General features: G+C 42.7%; 1 protein-coding gene across 7 annotated transcripts in view; it reads left to right on the forward strand.

Annotated features, from left to right (window-relative positions):
• CDK5RAP2 (CDK5 regulatory subunit associated protein 2) overlaps positions 1-21,247 on the forward strand; it is a 233,404-nt gene that overhangs the window by 167,775 nt on the left and 44,382 nt on the right. For all 7 annotated transcript variants that reach the window (XM_023727350.1, XM_023727354.1, XM_023727352.1 and 4 more), the window contains 4 exons: positions 1,708-1,939; positions 5,786-5,908; positions 10,103-10,685; positions 12,478-12,710. In XM_023727350.1, coding sequence (XP_023583118.1) covers positions 1,708-1,939; positions 5,786-5,908; positions 10,103-10,685; positions 12,478-12,710 — 1,171 coding nt within the window. The remainder of the gene's footprint in view (positions 1-1,707; positions 1,940-5,785; positions 5,909-10,102; positions 10,686-12,477; positions 12,711-21,247) is intronic.

Below are 21,247 nucleotides of genomic sequence, written 5' to 3' on the forward strand. Positions count from 1 at the left end.
CTTCTTAGCTTTTGAATATATTTAAATTTTCCCACTTATAAGACACCCTCATTTATCCTCTTATTGTTTGTATGTTCATTCCACAAAGAGTAGTTGAGCACCTGCTATGCACTAGTCCTTGTGCTGGAAGCTGTGGATATAGAATGACTAAGATACGTAGAGTTCCTCAACCCTGGACCTTACAGGCTGGTACAGAAAATAGACAATGAACAAGTAATTACACAGGCATTTAATTATAATGGTACTAACATCCTTTGAGGAGAATTTTAGGGAACAGTGAGTATATATAACAGGGAGACCTGAGGTTTGAAAATCAAGGGCCATTCTCCTGAGGGAAGGCATGTTTGAGCTGAGTCCTAATAAATGATTTGGAGTTAGTAGGGGAAGTGAGGGTGGGCAAGAAAGAGTGTTCTGGGTAGAGAAGATAGTCTTATGTGAATGCTCTCAGGTGGAAAGAACATGGCATTTGAGGAACTGATAGAAGGTCATGGTGGCTGGAGGTTAGGTGAAGTCGGAGGGGCAGCTCAGGCTGCAAGTCATGTAGGGCTTTGTAGCTGTGTTAAGGACTTTGGCCTTTGTTATAAGGGAGCTAGGAAGCAATTAAAATGGTTTTAAGTAGAAGAGAGAAATGGTAGATTTGCCTTTTTTGCTGCAGTATGGAGAGTGAATTAGGGCAAGAATGAATATGGGGAGATCACGCAAGAGGCTGTTGCAGTGGCTGAGGTGAGAGTTACTAGTGGCTTGGGGTTGGGTGGTGGAAATAAGAGTGGAAAGGATTGAGAGACAGTTTGGGAAGCAGAATTAACAGAACCTGGTGAATGATGAAAATGGATGGTGAGAATAAAGGGATGTTTCAAAGATGACTTCCAGATTTCTAGATTGTGCAATAATGGAGTGATTCACCAAGAATGGGGAGTGTTGAAGTGGCATAGCTTTGGGGCAGGAATGTGGAGGCAGTGGAGTTGAAGAATTGAGTTTTCTGTTGACTTTGAAGTGCCTGTGAGCCGTCACAAATGAAGCTGTCTAGGATAGGCAGGTTGAGTGCTCTGAGCCTAGGAAATATCCACTGACTTTAGTGCCCCAGCAGCCACTGAAGACTTTAGTAAGGGGTGGTTCTTGTTGACTAGCAGGGGTGGCAGGCAGATTGGCTTAGATTGAGGAATGTGTGGGAAGTGAGGAAAAGTAAGATAAGGAACAAGAAAATGTTTCCCAGAAGATTGTGTTGGAAAAAGGATTGCCATGTATTGAGTGGGAGTCTCTGGGTGGTGTAAACAGTTAATGTGCTTGGCTCTTAACTGAAAGGTTGGAGGTTTGAGTCCACCCAGAAGGGCCTCTGAGGAAAGGACTGGCAAACTACTTCCAAAAAATCAGCCATTGAAAACCCTATGGAGCACAGTTGTATTCTGACACACATGGGTCACCATGAGTTAGAGTTGACTTGATGGCATATATTGAGCACCTGGAATGTCCAGAGAAACAGTTGACCAAGGCCAGGAGAATACCAAGGAGGAGAATCTTGGTAGTTGTCAATCAGAGGAGGAACCTGCCAAGATAGAAACTCTCTGGGCTGGTGGATAAACATAGATGCCATTATAGGAACCAGTAGTCTGGGCAGCTAGTTTGAATCCTGCTTTATGTGGTTGGCATCAGTGTTGACTGTCCAACCAAAAGAAGTGTATTCATTGTTGTATATGTGTATATTTTCAGGATGCTAAGAAATCCCGCTTGCCGATCCTGATAAAACCATCCCGGTCATTAGAAAATGTGTATCGGCTCTCTGCTACCCAGGAGGTGGTGGCCCAGCTGCAAGGCCAGATCATGGAGCTGCAGGGGGAATTGAAGGAGTTTAAAACTCACAACAAACAGCTTCACCAAAAATTAATTCTGGCTGAAGCAATGATGGAGGGCAAGCCAATGGCAGACAAAATGCTACTGAATGGTAAGCACAAAGAAAAATGTATTTTCCATGAGCTAGATGAATGACCTGATAGAAATGCTTGAAATGTCAACCTTCTTGTTTAGAATTGCAATAAGTTTGAGTATAAATTCCATGAATTGCAGTGGTTAATCTTGACTCTTGACAAATGCACAACAGAGTAAGGAAACACAGTAAGGAAAACAAATCTGTTGTTTCCATTTTATTCTGGAGTCTGGATAAAGGGGACTTGTAGTGCTCCTAGGTCTTGAGGGGGCTCATTGCTCCCTTGACTTGGGATTGTTTGCAGGTGCCCCGGTTGTGGGATGACTTGAATCTGGGCTTTTACTTTGGCTGAGTCTGTGGAAGCCTCAGTCTGTGGCACCACGGGTATGTAAGTGAGAGTCCTTTTTGCAGTTCTCTGGAATGTCCCGGCAATACTTGTCTGGGTTCCTCCAGACTAATTATAAACCCTACTGATCTTTTGTCATCTTCTAGAAGTGACCTGTCTCCCTACCCACTTTCGGTCTGCTGCCTCTACTCTCCTGGGGCCAAGGAAATAGAGAGCCTCTGGATTAAATTGTATCTAGTCAGAATAAACAGACTTGGAGGGAGAGCCTCAGGTGGTGTTCTCTAGTCTAGGACAGTGGTGCTTAGAGATTTTTGGACCACTGGTCCTTTGAGAATCTGAGGGCCCTCTCACAAAATAATGCAAGTATCTAGCATTTTGCATCATTTTCAGAGGGTTCATGAATCCACAGAAGTGTATATATTGACTCTAGATTTTGAACTCCTGATGTAAGCAAATGACACCAACACACAAAAGCAAAACAACAATAGTAATATCTTATCTATACATCCAAATATATTTATTAGATGTCTACTGCGTGCCAAACAGTGTTCTAGGCATTGGTGAGATAGTGAACAACACAAAGTCTGTGTCTAGTTTGCATTCTTGTGGGGGGAGAAAGAATAAGCTGATAAGTAAATATATAATATGTGAGGTGATGGTAAGTGCTATGGAGAAAAATAAGGCAGGGTTAAGGGCATACGTAACGTGGAATGGGAGCAGGATTTGCTAATGCATACGGAGTGTCGGAGAGCCTCCTGAGGAGGTGACATTTGAATGGAGACCGGGGGGTTAGGGGAACGTGAACAAACTAGTTATCTTGGGAAGTTCCTGGCAGAGGGAACAACAGGGGCAGAGGCTCTAATGCTGCTTTGAATTTGGGAAGTTAGATGAATAGTAAGGAGGCCAGTTATGCGGTTGGAGTGGAATGAGAAATAGGTGAGGTCAGGGAGGTAGCAGATTATGTAGGGCTTCACAGGATGTTCTAGGGCTTTGTCTCTTACTCTAGGTAAGATTGGGAACTGTTGGATGGTCTTGAGCAGAGGAGTTACATGATCCAACTTACGCTTTAAAGCAGGAATTGACAAATTATGGCCTGTAGATCAAATCCAGCTTGTGGCCTCTTTTTATAAATAAAGTTTTATGGGAACATAACCAGGCCTATTCATTTACATGTGGTCTATAACCACTTTTGTGCTGTGATGGCAGAGTTGAGTGATTGTGATAAACACCTTCTGGTCTGCAAAACCTAAAATATTTATTATCTGACCCTTCAAGAAAAAGTGTGCTGGTCCCTCTTGAAAGGAACACCTTTAATGTGAACAGTTGGAAGGGTGGAGTTGTCATACGCTGAGATGGGAAAGACTACAGGAGAGGCAGGCTTGGGTGACATTAGGTGTCTTTTTTTGGACTTATTTGAGATGCCTGTTGACCTTCCCAGTAGCGATGTTAAGTAGTCAGTTGGGAATAGAGGAGTCTGGAGTGGAGGGGAGCAGTCTGGGCTGGAGATATAAACTTAGGAAGTATTAACATATAGCTGGTATTTAAAGATATAAGACTTGGAGACAGGTAGTGGGTACAGATAGAGAAGAGAAGGTTGGACTGACAAGGAGCAGCTGTGAGGTAGGAAGGGAACAAAGGGAGAATGACGCTGCATTAGCTGAGTAAAGTAAGTGATCGGGGCCGATCAGTTGTGTAAAATATTGCTCATTGGACAAGTAATACAAGGACTTAGGCTCGACCATTGGATTTATCAGTGTGGAATTCATTGGTGACCTTGAAATGAGTTGCTTCAGTGGCATGAACAGGGCCTGACTGGCATGGGTTTGAGAGAGAATGGAGGAGACGGTTTGGAGATAGCAAGAATAGATGACTCTGAGGAAGTGTTACCATAAAGAAAAGTCAGGCCATTAGGAGCTAAATCGTCAGTGAATCTGAAGGGCTTCAGTGAATCCAAGGACTGTAGATGACCGCAGTGAGGGGGTAGTCAGTGGTATAACCTGAAGGCGTCAAAGCTGGAGTTTTCAGGGAAAAGAGAGAATGATCTGACAGAGAGGAGCAAGGAACTTACACACTTTCCAGGCCCATGCCATGAGGGATGCAGGAAAGAAACAGGCTACAGGAGAAGCAGTGTCCTCGGGGGACAGGCCAGTTCACTTAGAACGAGAGATGGGACAAATGTTCAGAGAGGAGCTTGAGGTTATTTGGAATTTTGTCAGTGATGGGTATGAGTACCAGCATAGCAGATTGCCTTAGACTGGAGGATTTCCAGAGTGGTTCAGGGATGGGAGATGACTTAGGAGCCTTGGGCTTCCTGTGGTAATAATAAAATGAACAACTATTATTTACTAAACCCTAATATATTCAAAATATTTTAGATACACGTTCTAATTGGATCCTCTCAGCATTCCTTTGAGGCAGGTACAATAATTATGCCCATTTTATAGTTGAGATGAAGTACTTCGCTATGGTCACACTGTTACTAACAGGCTAGATTGAATCAGTTAGGAGCTAAATCATCAATGAATCCGAAGGGCTTCAATGAATCCGAAGGGCTTCAATGAATCCGAAGGGCTTCAATGAATCCGAAGGGCTTCAATGAATCCAGGGACTATAGATGATGGCAGTGAGGGGGTAGTTGGTGGTATAATCTGATTTCAAAGCTTGCGCTCTTTAGTGTTTCATAAAGTCTAGTCATGATACTTTGTGTGTGGATTTTATAATGATCTGTAGCCAGTGGTATTTTCCATTTAATTTTACGTTCTCTCTTGCATTTACCATAATTCAGGTTCAGGATAAGTTGGCCTTTGGCAGCATTACTCTTCCCTCCTTTCTTCATTTCCCACCTTCCATTCATCCATCCATCTAGGCGTCTATTCATGCAGTCAGTGAACATTTCCCGGGCACTGGCTGTGTCCCCAGCCTCCTGCGCTGGGTGTAGGAGACAAGGAGATGAATCAGACACAGTCTGCCTTCTGAGAGCTCCTTGTCTGCCTGGGGTTGGTGGGGGGTGGGGGGTGGGAGGGCATGAGAGAGCAAGTAATTTAAAGGAAACAGTGCTGGGGGCTTCAGAGAAGAAAGGTTTTATGGCAAAAGTGACTCGGCCCAACAGAGGCCCTGGCACTTTGCCAGGGTCTTGCCATTTGTGCTGAATACTGTTGCTATTTCTTGCTGAGACACCAGGGTGCCTCAGCCAGGTGCTAGTTCCGCAGTTGCCCAATCCAGAAGACCCTGGGGCCTCTCTCCTTGGGAAAAGCGGGCACGAGTCCATAGAACTCATTCTCAGTCACAGTTTTTTGAGAGCTTGGGGACTTAAACCATCTCAGACAAGCCGCAGTATATTTATGCTTTTTATGTCCTGTTACGGCAGCTCGATAGATTAATTTTATCTTATAAATTGCATTTTGCCTCCCCAGTGTTTTTATTTTTCCTGTTGTATCTTTGTGTTCTTCTCAGTTGCTTGGCTAAGTTTCAACTTTATGGTTTTATTTATTTTTCTTTCTCTTTCCGAATGCGTGTAGCCCAGCCCCTTGTGGGAACAGCCTACCAGGGCAGCCCAGGAGAGCAAAAAGGAATTAAAACCACACCCTGTGTTTGGAGAGACAAGGAAATGGACAATGATCAGCAAACAAGCTACGAGACTGGTCAGAATTCAACCCCAACGTTTACTAAAAGTTACTGTGTGCCAGGCACCATCTGGAATGCTTTATGTAAAAATTGTTACTAAACCTCACAACAAACCACTCAGGTCTTCATCATTTTCCCCATTTAACACAGGAGGAGGCTGAGGTTTGTTAAAATAATTGGCCCAGGGCCACCCACCTGGTAGGTAGGTGGAAGAGTCAAGGCACAGTAGGAGGTCTGTTGAGCTCACCAATCCATTTGTCAAACACTGTTCTGCCAGGCAATGGGCTAGGTTCTGGTGGTTCAGCCTGAAAAGACACAGTCCTTGCTCTCAGAGGATCTCACAGACGGTGAAGACAGTCATCCCAACAGTCGGTTCACATTCAGCATGGTGCTGGCTATCGTTGAGGTGTGCATGAAGTCTGCCTCCGTCTGCCGGGGAGGAGTGGGTCAGAGGAGAGCTTGAGCTGAGACTGGTTTGTGGGAGTTGCCAGGTAGGTCAGTGGAAAGGTTTAGAGATGTGAGCAGGGCCACAGGCAAGTAGTATTCCTTTCTTTTTTAAATCATGAGGCATTATATGCATACAAATAAACACAAAGGATAATTAATGTAACACAAACCCATGTTCCCATTCAACCAGAATGAACATATGCTTAGATTTTTTCTTTTAACCTTAGATCTTTTTTTCCTTCATTTAAAAAATAAAAAAATCATCATTAACTTGGACCTAATTTACTCTGTAAGAAATAATTGTTCTCAAGAATCCTAAATTTGTCACAGGATGGCCATGAGGATGCCAAGTCTCTGAGGGAAGTACTGAGTTGTGGTTCCTGCTACCCATGGTCTGTACTCTGCCAAGACCTCCAGTCAGTGCAGTGAACACATGGTCACATGCTTGTGGAGTGTTCTGGGGTTTGGTGGAGTCACTGGGTAATAACATATCCTTTAGCTGAATTGTGGAAAGTTCCAGAACTGCAATATTTTTTATAATGTAAATGGTCCTGGGGATATCTTTTGGTTTCTTCTACTGAGTTAATGATTAATAAAGGCTTCTTGACTGATTGACAGTTTCCCATTCCCTCTCAATTCACCATCATTACTGAACTTCTTTCATTTCTCTGAATGTGCTTCTAGAACTTTGTACATGCTGTTGCCTCTGCCTGACCCCCCCGCCACCGCCACAGCCCCAGATTGTTGCCTAGCTGATGTCTCATCCTTTAGATCTCTGCTTAAATGTCACTTTGCAAGGGAAGTCTCCCCCAGTTATTTCAGCACTCCCATTAGCCCCCCGTGCTTTCCCTCTCCAACACTGATTGATCTTAAATTGACTTGCTCAGTGACTGCCCTCTGCAGGGCTGGGTACTATGTGTGACACCTTCACTACCGTTTCTTCAGTAGCCCCTTTGTAGATACTTGGCAAATGAAGGGGATTCCATACATGTTACTGGCCTTCACATTGAGGGTTAAGGATTTTCTCTCCTAGCTCTTGGCCCCTGACACCAGGAGATCCCCAGGTGTAGGAAGGATACATCAGGGGGCCACATTCAGAGTGTTAGAGGCAGGCTGTCAGGCTTTGACCAGGGCTGTGCTGTTACTCACTCTGAACCTTGGGCAAGTTCTTAGCTTCACTAAGCCTTGATTTCCTCTTCTGGAAAATGAGGACAGTAGTTGTGCTTCACAGGTTGTTGTGAGGATTAAATGGGTAACGTAAGTGAGGTGGTTATTGCCTAGGCCAGGTCCTGGCACATAGGTATACACCCTGAGGCCTTGATAAATCTCCAGCTTCACGCGTACAGCCCCCTCCTCAAACCCTTTATGCAGTGATACTTACATGAAAAGTGTAAGTAGCTCCTTTGGGCCTTTATTGTGTTTATTGAGGGCTACTGAGCAGAGAATAGCAAAGCCATGTGGACAGCTGATGATGCTGGGCTATCAGACTTGCTGTAAACTGACATTGGAGCCTAGAAATAAAATCCTTACCTCTACCAAGTCACAACTGGCTGTAGATTGTGGACTTCTGAGGGGCATTTCTGAAGTCACAATCATGAGTGTCAAGTGTCTGAATTTTGTGTTTGTTGCATTTGCAAGGAGTAAAGTTTAAAGTGGAGGTGTATACGTGTCTGTATGACAGTGCACACCCCCAAACATTCCATCAAGGGTGTGTGCATGTGTGTGGCTAACTGTGAGAGCTGGCCACAGTCTGTATCAGAAAGGGTTATTTGTAGCAGCTGTTTCTAAAACAAAAAGGTTCATGGTATGTACATTGTGAGCAAAGAGACAGGGTGGGCCTAACGTCACAAGGAGAAGGTTGCAGAACCAGAAATTGGGACATACAGTCTTCTAATACAGGATTTTTCTGTGATTTCCTTTCTGAGAGATCTCTTAGGTCATCTAGTCCAAGCCACATCGTTGCCTTTGCAGCATTTCCCCAGGTCCACAGCCCTCTTGTGCACACCTCCAGTGACAGGCATCCCCCTCTTCTTTGAGCAGTTGTAGGAAAGCAAAGCATGTTAATATTAGTTGGGCTTCTTCACTACTATATGCTAGACACTGTGTTGCCTTGTTGAAGATATTATGCTGTTTAATCCTAAAAACAAAACAAAATAAACACAAAACCCTTCACAGTGAATGATGTTCACTCCATTTTACAGATGAAGCTGCTGAGACTCAGAGAGGTTAAGTAATCTGCCTAAGGTCATGCAGCTAGTAAGTGCAGAGCCAGAGTTTGAAACCAGGTCTTTTGGATTTCAAAGATGGATTTTTTTCTGCTACATTCTACTGCCTCTTAAGTATTTAACCGCTCCTTACATTGAGCTGAAGGAGCCCTGGTGGTGCAGTGGTTAAAGCAATTGACAGGTTGACGATTTGAAAACACCAGCAGCTCCTCAGGAGAAAGATGTGGCAGTCTGCTTCTGTAATAATCTTGGAAACCCCACAGGGTCAACATGAGTTGGAATGGACTTGATGGCCGGGGGGTTTTTTTGGTTGCATTGAGCTGAGCTTTCTCCATGGGCGGCAGGTGGTGTGGTGTAGTGGTTAAGGACAGACGCTCTGGAGTCAGGCCTGAGCTTGAAGCCTCACAGCAACTGTATTAGGCATCTTTCCTCATTTTACATACAGGGGAAACTGAGGCTCTGAGCTAGTAAGTTACTTGCCTGAGGCAGTAATTGACAAAGCCGGGTGTGATTCCATTTCTCTTTGGCTTCAAAGCTATGTATTTTTTTTCTGCTATACCGTGTTCCTGTCAAACAAGAGTGGCCGTGCCTCTGAAGATTTAAGCTAGCTCTGAGGAAATATTTCCCTGCATGGCTGAGTTAGTGAAACGTTTTATGAAAACGGACATCATGGTGTCCTGTGGAAACTGATAGACATGGAAATGAGGAGACTCTCACTTGTCATGGATGTTTAGCATTACTGCTCTGTAAGGTTACTTTACTCAGTCCCTCAGTATTTATCAGACTTTCCTTGACCTCTGATCTGGCCTACGTACTGTACTAGCACTGAGAATGTGGAGATGAAAGGGCAAGTCCCTCCTGTGAAGGAACGTGCAGTCCAGTCAGGCAGAGAGGCATCCAAATGACTGATAGTTATGTAAATAAATAAATAAGCCAATTGTAATTGCTATGTCAGCACCCAAGACATAGTATGTTTGTTGCAGGTAATAGGTGTAAGGTGCTATGGAAGCACAGAGGGGAGTGACCGTTTTGCATAGTATGGAGATGGTCTGGCAGAGGAAAAAAAATTGGATCTGGGTGTTGGAGGACCAGTAGTAGTTCCTCAAGTAAAGAAGAGGGCTGAGGGTATTCCAGGCAGAGGGAACAGCACATGCAAAAGCATAGAGGCATGAAATAGCATGGTATATGCAGAAGATTAATTAATTTAGTGGAGACTCTCCACAGGTGGTACCAGATGTTCCTGGAAAGGTTTCGTGGAGCTAGATCATGGAGGGTTTCAGGTACTGTGATAGGGAGTTTAGATTTGATCCTCAAGATAGGGAGTGATTGACAAGTTTCAGATGGGAGAGTAAATGGTTAAGTCCACTTTTTAGAACAGTTACTCTGAGGAAGAGGATGGATTGAGGGGTAAGGGGAAAGACTGGAGGCAGGGAGACTGGTTAGAAGGCTGCTGCCGTGGTCCCCGCTTGGCTGTGAGGAAGGCGAGAGGGGGTGGATTTCTGCACAGGAGGTACTGACATAAGTGTATTTGATTTTCAGACTCTGAAATTTACCAGCCTGATGACCTTGCCATCTTGCCAACATGCAAAGAAAGTCCTTCCGAAGATTTTCAGGGCACAACTTCAGTAGCTACTTATGTGAGTTCTAAGAGTCAGCTTTCTGTTAAAGTGAACATGATTGAGACTGATCAGTCTGAGAACATCGATGCCTCAAATGGTACAGAATACTTAAAACAGAAAATCCGTGACTTAGAAACTGAGCTCAAGGGCTACCAAAGTTTCATATTTCAGCTTCAATCAGGGAAACACTCCCAGTGCAGTGAGGCCATTATCACCGTTTTGTGTGGGACAGAAGGGGCCCAGGAAGGCTTGAACAAGCCCAAGGGTGGTACTGACGATGAAGAAATGACCTTCTCAAGTTTGCACCAAGTACGTTATGTGAAACACATGAAAATCCTCCATCCCATGGCCCCAGAGACGACTGATGGCGGGATGCTGGAGAGCCTCAAACAGCAGCTGGTGGAACAGGAATATGAGCTGCAGAAAGAGCAGAATTTGAACATGGAACTGTTCAGTGAAATCCATAATCTGCAGAATAAGTTCCGAGACCTCTCACCCTCAAGGTACACTCCACCTCTGCCTTCTCCCGCTATTTAAGCCTGCAGTTCCCCTCAGCTACCACTAGGCAAGAGTCCATGCTCGAAAAGGGAATGCTGCTCTGTGATGGTGGTGGGTGCGTGCAGGGGAAGGCTTGATGGTGGGATTAAGGCAGCCAGGCCCTGCAGAGAGGTGCAGTGTCAGGCCACAAAGAACAGTGCCTGTGCACATGAGCATCAAATGCTAGTCTTGTGCCCTATGAAATTGGCAGAGCAGATTTTGCCCTTTTGAGGTTGGGGACTCAGGGTAAAGGTTTTATAGTCACTTGGTGAGTTATAGTTACTTGCTGAAGTGCAGTGTTTACTCCTAGACTCCGTTACTGGTTTTTGCTGTGCTGTGAAACTGAAGCCGATGTGTCCTAGGCAGAGTGGGGAGAAATATAAATATTTTCCGTATCTTTACCCTGTAAGGTCATCTTAGAGAAATAAGCCTGTGTTGAAAGAGAAGAATTCTTAGGTCATGAAGATATGTTTTATGGGCACAGATATATACAGTTTTGCTCTATGAGATAGGGCAAAAATGGGATCATTTGTAAAGTTGACCTTCATTTGTCACTAATTTGAGACAAACACATCGTTCTGAATTGTCAGGAGTCAGTGACTTTTTCAAGACCTCCTAAGCAGTGAAATTGAAGGAAGCTTGTATTTGTTGATAGTCTGTTGTGTCAGGCCCCCAGCTAGGCACTCTTCTTATTTAATTTTAAAAATCACCCTGAGAAGGAGGTGTTCTTAAACTTGTTTTGTAGGTAAGGAAACAGAGCCTCAGAGAAATTGCTGTGACTTGTCTGAGATAATTGTCAGCCATTGCTAGTGTCAAGCCCACATTATCCAACTCTAGTACCCAGGTTCTTTCTCTACCATTAAACCAGCCCCACCTTTAATGCTGGTGTCACATGATGTGTATGTACATACTTGGTGTCAAGGGTGATCGTCATTTCAGGGAAGGAGTAATATGTTGCACTGTAAAGTCAGTGTCTTTGCCAAGCCACTCTCTGGATCCAGGTTTCTGTGGCCACAGTTTATGTGAGCCATGCTTTCCTTAACCTATATTTTTCTCAGCATCTAATAGTTGTGGAGTCACATCGGAAAAGACAGCATATAGTGGTTAAGAGGTAGTACTACATAATAGAGCATGGGCTTTGAACTCAGAGTTGTGTTTGAATCTGGAATCTTCACCACTTAACTAACTTTGTGATGTCTAAGAGTCAGTGTCCGCATCTGTAAAAGGGGAGGTTCCTAAGTTTGTTGTAAGATTGGAGGATCAGATAACGTATAAAGCACCTGATTCCATGCCTGGCAGGTTTAGACCCTCAATAAATGGTAGGATTATGACTATTCCCTGACCTTTCAGTTGAGAGGAGAGAGTCCTGTCCTTGTTTTTCTGCTTTACAGTTTTCTTTTTTGAGAATTTGTGGTGGGTCCCTGACCCTCGGGGCTCTTGTTTCTACAGTTCAGAATAGTATTTTTGAAGAATGCATGGAAACTAATCTTTCTCCTGAGTCTTTGCCAATTCGTATTTTAATTGGGGGCTTTATAAGGTTAAAAATTCTGTAGAAGAACCTTTGTTCCAGCGTTTGTTGGTGATTTTGAAATCAAAAAGGGAGTGACCTTGTAGAGTTTCAATTTTTCTGAAAGTATATATACTTGTACAGCTGCAGGCTTTTAAAAATTGTGCTCTGTAATTTTTCCAATTAGTGTTAAGGTCACAAAAATTCAATTCTGAAATGGTACAAGCATTTTCTTTCCCCCTTTTTATCAGATACGATTCATTAGTTCAGTCCCAAGCCAGAGAGCTCTCCCTTCAACGACAGCAGATTAAAGACAGCCATGACATCTGTGTCATTTATCGTCAACATATGAACACCATGATGAAGGCGTTCGAGGAGTTGCTGCAGGCTAGCGATGTTGACTGCTATTTGGCTGAGGGTTTCCAGGAGCAGCTGAATCAGTGTGCTGAACTGCTGGAGAAATTGGAAAAGTTGTTTCTCAATGGTAAGTGGGACAAGGTGCTGCGAGTTGTAAGTCATATCAGTAACTGATCTAGGACTACCTGGTGGGATAGAGGAGGAACTGACTCCTTGGTCTGCTTACCTTCCTGTCCTCTCCCTGAGGTGATGGCAGAACCATGCCGGCTGCTTCTTCCTTCCAGTGACCAGTTTCATGTGGTTTGTAGTCTGCACTATTGTAAACTAAGGTTTCAGTTTAGATGACTCAGGGACTCAGAACCACATGGTTGCTGGCGCTTCAGACTTTTCAATAGAAGATGGAAATCTGATTTTTTGTGAGAAAACTCACGAGTTTTAAATGTTGGCAATCAAGTTAAAACAAGAACAAACTTTTATTTGTTAAAAAAGTATAGGCAAGGGTCAGAGGTGGCCCGTGATCTCTACTCTAAGAGGAAGGATGAAAGAAAACATTTGCTGGATATGTGCCAGGCACTTTACTACATGTATTACAAATTAAAAAAAAAACAATTAGCAACTTTTTGAGACTACAACAAAGAACTCCCTGTACCCTTTACTCAGTTTTATCAGTTGTTAGCGTTTTGCAACATTTGCTTTATCATTATCTTTCTCTCTCACACACACACAAACACAACAATTATTATCTTTCTGAATCCTATGAGAGTAGGTTGATGATATCATGCCACTTACTCACTTAAATACTTCAGCATATAGTTCCTCAGAACAAGGACATTTTCTTACATAACCACAGTATAATGATCACAATCCGGAAATAGTATTATTTAATGTACTATTATCTGATACACAGTCTGTATTCAGATTTCACTGTTTCAGTAATGTCTTTTATGACAGTTTTATTTCCGATAGGATCCAGGATCTGGTCCCCACATTACATTTGGTTTGGTCCTTGGTCTCTAATCTGGAACAGCTCCTCACCCTGTCTTTGTGTTTCATGACATTGTCATATTTGGAGAGGTCAGGCCAGTCCCTGAATTGGGATTATATGTTTTTTCCTCATAATTAGATTCAGGTTATGTAGTTTTGGCAGGAATACTGCATGAAGTCATGCTGCATTCTCATTGTATCACGTTAATGAGGCACATGATATCAGTGTGTCCCATTTTTGGTGACAGTAACTTTGATCATTTGGTTAAGGTGATGTCTGTCAGGTTTCTCCACTGTAAACTACTCTATTTACTTCTGTAATGAATAAGTAATTAGTGGGGAATAGCTTTGCAGCTGTAAATATCCTGTTCCTCATACAACTCTTACCTGTTTTACTGTCTATTGATGATTGCTGCCTGAGTCAGTTGTTACTATGATGATGACAACATGGTGATTATTTTTCCAACACCATGATTCCGTCTTCATTTATTAGGTGGCATCTGCTTTAAGGACTAGCACTCCCTTTATTCTCTTCTATTTATGTATTTATTTTTTGTTTATTATCAGTATGGACTTAAAGATTCTTATTTTATTCAGTGGGCTATTATCCATTACTTTCATTCATATTGATCCTCAGGTTGTCCCGTATTTGGCAAGAGGCAGATCCTTTTGATGTGTCTCCATCTTTTTTTGAGTACTTCTTACTTTCTGGCATAAAAAGATGGTCCAGGCTTATCTTGTATTGCCCTTGTCCCAGTTCTGAATCAGCCATTTCTCCAAGTGGCCCTGTTTCCTTTTAGTGGGGAATGGTATTTAAAAACCAAGGTTTGGTGCTAGGTGTATTCATTGCTACTAGGGTGTCATTGTTTTTAGGCCTTTTAGCAGACTGAACTGGAATATACAGTAAAACCTGCAAAAACTGGAATCTGTGTAAGGCGGAAACCTGTCAGAGAAGGAAAACGCAAATATTTTCCACCAACAGAGAACCCCCTGTGAAAGACCCAGAAAAACAAGACAGTCCTGGTGAATTCTGGCTCTCACAGGTTACATATATATATATTTATATATATATTTATGTATGTATATTTATGTGTATAGATGTATATGTGTGTGTGTGTGTGTGTGTGTGTGTAACCTGTGGTCCAAGTCCAGTCCAAACCCACTGGATCCTTTCTTTTTCCTAAATTGTGGTAAATATCTGTATCTATGCACCTAATAAAACATTGGCAATTTCAACAGTTTTCCCCAGTACACATCAGTGGCACTAACTATGTTCAATATTTTGTACAACCATCACCACTATCCGTTTCCAAATTTTCCTATCACCACTGGGTTCTTTCTTCCCTTCCCCAGTCTGTATCTGTAGATTCCTTCTCCAACAGTGAGAACCCTGGCTCTAGCAACATGAGTGTATCCATTCATTTGCTTAACTCCATAATATGCATGAATAGTTCCAGAATTATTTCACCCATATACCACTGTGAAAAACAAGCCTGCCAGAAGAGTTCAAGATTTGTTTGTAGCTCTTTTCATTTTTAGGCTAAATGTATAGTCTGGTATTGAATTTAAAAGTTACTTGGTTGAGGTTTTTTTTTTCATAGTGGTATCATGTTGTTTGTTCGAAATATAACTATTTGTTTGTTTCTGTTTGTATTCAGTTTAGAGTTCTTCCCATCCTTATTGATTAATTTTTTGAACATGAAAAACATTAACATGGTTCCAAAGTCAAAACTTTTCTCCTTTTAAATAGCATCTATGAAGTTATTATTTCATCCCACTTCTTTATATCCATTATTACTGCTTTTTAGTCCCCTTTCTCTCTTAAATCCATTGGAATTGGGCTGTTAGTTATCCCAGCCACTCCACTGAAATGGCATTTTCCTGAGTCACTAATAACTTCTGCTTCGCTAAATCCAGTGATCAGTTTTCAGTCTTCGTCTTACTCAAACTCACAGTAGTATTTGATGTACTGGCTCCTCCCTCCTTGTGGAAATCTTTTCCTTTCTTGGCTTCCAGGATACCACTCAGCCTTCACTTCAGTTCTCCTCACACCCCCTGCTCCTTTGAAGTTCTACCTTCAAAAGATATTCCACATCTGATCAAATTCTTACCACATCATTGCGACCGCCTAGATTATTGCCAACGCCTCCTAACTGTCCTCCATGCTTTCACCCTTGTCCCACTGCAGTCCGTATTTACGCAGTAGTCAGAGTGATGTTTTAAAAATATAGGTCGGGTCATGTTCCTTCTCTATTCAAAAATAAAGGCCTTCCTTTTCACTCAGGGTAAAAGCCTAAGTCCATATAGTGGCCTGCAAAGCTGTCTACCTTCAGACCCCTGCCACTCCTCTAACCTTGTCTCCTACCCCTTCACCCATGTCCTCCCTGCTTCAGCTACAAATTGTGGTCTCTTGATCATACTCAGCATGATATTCAGGACATTTGCACTTTGTCTTCTCTCTGGTATATCCTGCATTCCTTCAGGTCTTCCCTTAAATGTCATCCTGTCAGTGAGCCTGTCTTTGACAACTGTGTAAAATAGCAAGCCACCCCTGCCCCTATCACTGGCATTCTCTTGTCCCCATACCCTGCTTTGTTTTTCTCTCTTCTGCTTTCACCATCTTGTATGTTACGTATTTACTTATTTTTTTTTTCTCCCTTCTCCCCTAGAAAATAAGCTCCATGAGGGTGTCTGTTGTGTTTCTTACTGTAGCCCTGAGACATACATGATTCCTGGTACGTCAGTGACACTCAGTACATATATTTTGAGAGAATGAATGAATGAATCTCAGTTTTACAGTTGCGATTGTGGCTCAGTGAGATTTGGAAACTCATCTGTGATCATATGTAGAGTGAGTGGTAGAGCTGGGATTTCAAAGCAGGTCTCTGGACAAAGTGTCTTTCCACTAGGTCTACATGAATTTCACTTGGTATCATATATGTTATTTGATTTAAACCTCACAGTGACCTTGGAAATGTGAGGTATTCCCCTTTAACAGATAACAAACTGAGGCACAGAAATATTACCTGACTTATCTAAATAAGTGGGCCTAGCAGTAAGAGTGCAATCACTGAAGTTGGGCTGCCTAGATTAAAGCTCTGGCTCCCCCACTTGAAGCTGTGCATCTTGGGAAACCAAACTCCTGGCCTCAGTTTCTTCATCTGTGAAATTAGCGTTCTAATACCTTGGCTCAGTGGTTGGTGCTTGGCTCTTACTGATTGCTCACTAGTATTTGTTCTTGTGGTGCGGTTGGGGCTTTAAAGTGAGGTTGGGGCTTTTATACCTACCAGTTTAATCTCAGAACAACTTGCTTTACAGATGAGGGAATTTAGCCTTAGCAAGGGAAAGTAAATTGCTCAGAGTCAGAACTGACTTGGCAGAACCAGGACTTGACCTCAGTTCTTCTGTCTCCAAACGTATAAAATAGATGATTCATGGGGGTCCACATATGTTCAATTAAATTCCAGGATAGAACGTGGGACAGTTAGGCCTTCTGGGCCCAGGCAATATTTTTCCCCCTGATTTTTTTGCCAAATGGCCTACTAGCTGAGGCTGTGAGTGTCATTTGTTCACTAGGATAGAAGCCCATTACAGACTGATTTTCCTTGTACTCCAGAACCTTTGGGGGCCAGAACATAGGATCACTTGACTTTTCCAAGCTTTATAAAAATCCGCTTTATTCTGGCTAAGTTTTTCCATATAAGTCAGTTTTCATTTTATTAGTGGTGAAATAACTCAGTCCTCAAGATAGAGCTGTATCTTCCAGGCCTGAGGTGTTGTCAGTCTGTCTCTTTTCTTCCTAGGAGTCCTCACCCTGGGTCCTAGGAAGTGGGAGGCTGAGAGAAAGTGCCTCTGGCACCCGCTGCCCTCACTCCCTCATCCAACCACCCGCCTTAATTTATTTTTTAGTTAACTTACCTTGACAAGCCCGAGGAAATCCTACTTCTTGTTTCCTGTGGATTCTGGTGTTAGAAGCGTTTCAGACTTAGACAACACAAACATAGAGGCTTATTTTCTTCTACAAAAGGTAGAAAAGTCCCAGGAACCTCAGTATAGCACTTTTTGTGAGCTTTATCGTAAAGTAGTTTTGTACTTAAGGCAGTGGTATAGCATGAGTTGTTAAAAAATTAAAGTCTTTTTTCATTAATACAAAGGAGCATATGTTTATGGTAGGATAATAGATAAGCAAATACTCCTATAATTGCATCAGTCACACAGCAAAGCATGAACATCCTGGAGTTTATACTTCCAGACCTTTTGTATATGTGTGCGTATTTTTTATGGAAATGGACTATTTACAACCTCTCCCTTTGTTCAGTTGCAGATAATAAATGTTAATCTACATCATGAGTTTTAGTGGCTCTGCAGCATTCTTTTGTGTGGATGTACCATAATTTGTTTAATCATTCTCCAGTAGATGGATATTTAGGTTATTCCCAGTTTGAGACTAGTATAAACGACACTGTATTGGAATCTTTGGGTATATCCTTGCTATTTCTTTAATAATAATTTAATTAATAGAATCCAAGAAGTAAGATAATAGTGTGGTTTCTTAAAGCTTGTAAGGGGCAGAGCTGGAGGTCTCCCCTAACTTCATAGGCTAGGGATTCTGATTGTGGTCTGGAACCCTGCAAGAGTCTGTGGATATGCACATTTTACTGGGGTGAGAGTCTATAGCTTTTATATTCCCAAAGAGGGCTGGGAGCCAAAGTAAATCAAGAACTAGTGTTGTAGTCGAAAGCTTTCCACCACATTCCTGTTCATGGTGCCTCCCAAGACCAGTAACATAAATAAGGAGGGCGGTATTTTGTCTTCAGGTATTTTTGAGTAAGCTGTGTTAGGCTCTGGGGAGGGTACAGAGACAATTATGAGATAGTCTCTTTCTTCAGTGAGCTCACCATGTGTGTCAGGGTTTAGATCCATGAACAGAAGACAGTGGCTGAGATCCATCCCTTTCCTTGGCTGTCCTTTGCATACAGGGATAAACCTAAAAGCATTGATTTCTTTTCAAGACCTTCCACAGCCTGCCTTTTCCAGGCCGCTATCCTCTCAATAGTAATAGTAATAATAAAACAGTGAGAAAAGCTAGTCTTTATTGAGTGTTCAGTATATGCCAGGCATTGATCTCAGCCTATGAGGAGGTACTATTTATTATCCCCATATAATAGATAAGGAACAGAGAGGTTAAGTACCTTGCCCAAGGTCATAGAGAAAGTAGCAAAGTCTGGATTCAAGCCCTGGCATTTTGCTTCCAGAGCCTGAGTGCTTGACTACCATGATATTTTGCTTCTTAGATTCCTATCAAATCGGGTGCTCTAGTTAAACGTTTCTGTGAGCCAGGCCTTGCATTTCTCCATTTCTGTGACTGTTCAAACTAGCCCGTTTTCTGGAAGGCTTTTACTCCTTCTCACTTACAGAACTTTTGCCCATCCTCCAGAAAGCTTTCTTTGTTTGCCCCAAGTAGAAGCACATCTATTCCTTTTCTTTAGTCTTCTGGGTTGTTTCTGCTTTGCCTGTGAAATTCATGTCTAGCATTGTGAAGGAGGCCATGTGCTGAAGTGGAAAGACAGAAACTTTGGAGCCAGGCAGACTTGAGTTCAAATCCCAGCTTTATGGCTCACTTGCGCCGTTCAGGCTCAGATTCTTTCTCTGAGTTGTTTGTAAGGATTAAATGAGATTATTTAAAGCATGTGGTGTCCTTCTGGCAAATAGTAGGAGCTCAGGGGATGATAGCAGTTATTGTGGGCACACTTTATTTCTTCAGAGTATAAGATCCTGGAAGATGGGTGCTTTGTCTTATCTGGGCCTCCTAACCTAGGAAAGTGCCGAACATCTGGTACTTAGTCAGGATTTGATGACAGTAATGATAGTTGTGTGTGATAAGGACCTTAGGCAGGATCTAGGACCCTTTTGGATTAAATGTCCTCTGACTGTGTTTTTCTTATGCAGTGTGAGCTCTAAGAGTTTGGACGACGGAGGGGGGACCTCTGAGCTCTGAAGGGAGTGCTCCCAGAGGGAAGGTGCACTGGAGCTCAACCTTCCATATAGGAAGATTCATAGTTATTGGAAAAGGATATTTTAGGAGAAGGGATGGGGTGTACAAGTTATGGTTAACAAAGTGAACCAGACTATCAAATGAAGTGGAGGATTTTTCTCCTAAGTATCACTGGAATCTGCCCTTCCAACAGCCTCTCAGCTTCTTAAGTTTATAAAACGGTTCTTTCCTACCTTAAAGATATGGCTCAGTTGCCACCTCTTCTAAATTTTCCCTGGTGGTTCAGGCTGGATTATTTTTGTCTCCTCCATGTGTCCTCCCATAGTATCCTGTGGTGACCCTAGTGAATAGTGTAATTGTCTTTTGGGTCCATCTTCCCCCCCAGATATGAACTCATTGAGGGCAGGATAGCTGCTCAGTCATCTGTTTCCTCAAGTGTTTGGCATAGGCACCTGGAAGGAGCACTGTAGATATTTACTAAGAAGTACTAGTGAGAAGGAAGGGAAGAAACATTTGAATCAGCCAAGCTGGGGTATTTGAACTCAACTCTATATGATTGATAGATTTTGAGTTAGGGAATACTGTTTTCAAAAGAGACTTCTTAGATGGTAGCAGTGTGCAGGGTGGATCAGTGGGGAGAGGAAATTGAAGGTGGATCAACCAGTTATAAGTCTACCCTGCATGATAGTCCTGTTGCTTGTTCCAGATATTGATGGGAAAACTAGATGTTTGTTATTTGAAAAGATGAAGCCCCTCCTCCCTCCACATTGCCACACACTGTACGGCTTCTGGGTATAGCAATAAGGCTTGCCTGAGAGATGGAGCAGTGTTTTCATGACATATAGCCTAAGCTTTTGGAATAGCCTGACAGATGGTACCCTGTCACCTGTGTGAAGGCAGTTTCCACCAAGATATTCAAATGCATCAGTTGTAATGATCTCCCTGTGAATCCCACAATAACGATTTGTCATTTAGTTTTAAAGAACTCTGCTGTGATAGGGGAACAGGTAAAATGCAGTTGTTGTTGAGTTACTGTAAGTTCCCCAAAGGGTCTCTTATTTGAAGAAGGGGAAACCCAGGCAGCTGGCGTATCAAGGCATTTCTTCCTCTGGTCATGGATTTTGTGAGGAATTGAGGAGAGATTTTTTTTTTTTCTTTAATTTTTTTTTTTTGTACTTTAGATGAAGGTTTACAGAACAAATAGTTTCTCATTAAACAGTATACGTATTGTTTTATGACATTGGTTAACAACCCCATGACATGTCAGCGCTCTTCCTTCTCGACCTTGGGTTCCTTATCACCAGCTTTCCTGTCCCCTCCTGCCTTCTAGTCCTTGTCCCAGGGCTGTTGTGCCCCATTGGTCTCGTTTTGTTTTATTGGCCTGTCTAATCTTTGGCTGAAGGGTGAACCTCAGGAGTGACTTCATTACTGAGCTATAACGGTGTCTGGGGGCCATACTCTCAGGGCTTCTCCAGTCTCTGCCAGGCCAGTAAGTCTGGTCTTTTTTTGTGAGTTAGAATTTTGTTTTACATTTTTCTCCAGCTCTGTCTGGGACCCTCTGTTGTGATCCCTGTCAGAGCAGTCAGTGGGGGTAGCCGGGCACCATCTAGTTGTGCTGGACTCAGTCTGGTGGAGGCTGTGGTAGTTGTGGTCCATTAGTCCTTTGGACTAATCTTTCCCTTGTA

This window comes from Trichechus manatus, unplaced genomic scaffold (assembly GCF_000243295.1).
Source record: "Trichechus manatus latirostris isolate Lorelei unplaced genomic scaffold, TriManLat1.0 scaffold00016, whole genome shotgun sequence".
NCBI lineage: Eukaryota > Metazoa > Chordata > Mammalia > Sirenia > Trichechidae > Trichechus > Trichechus manatus.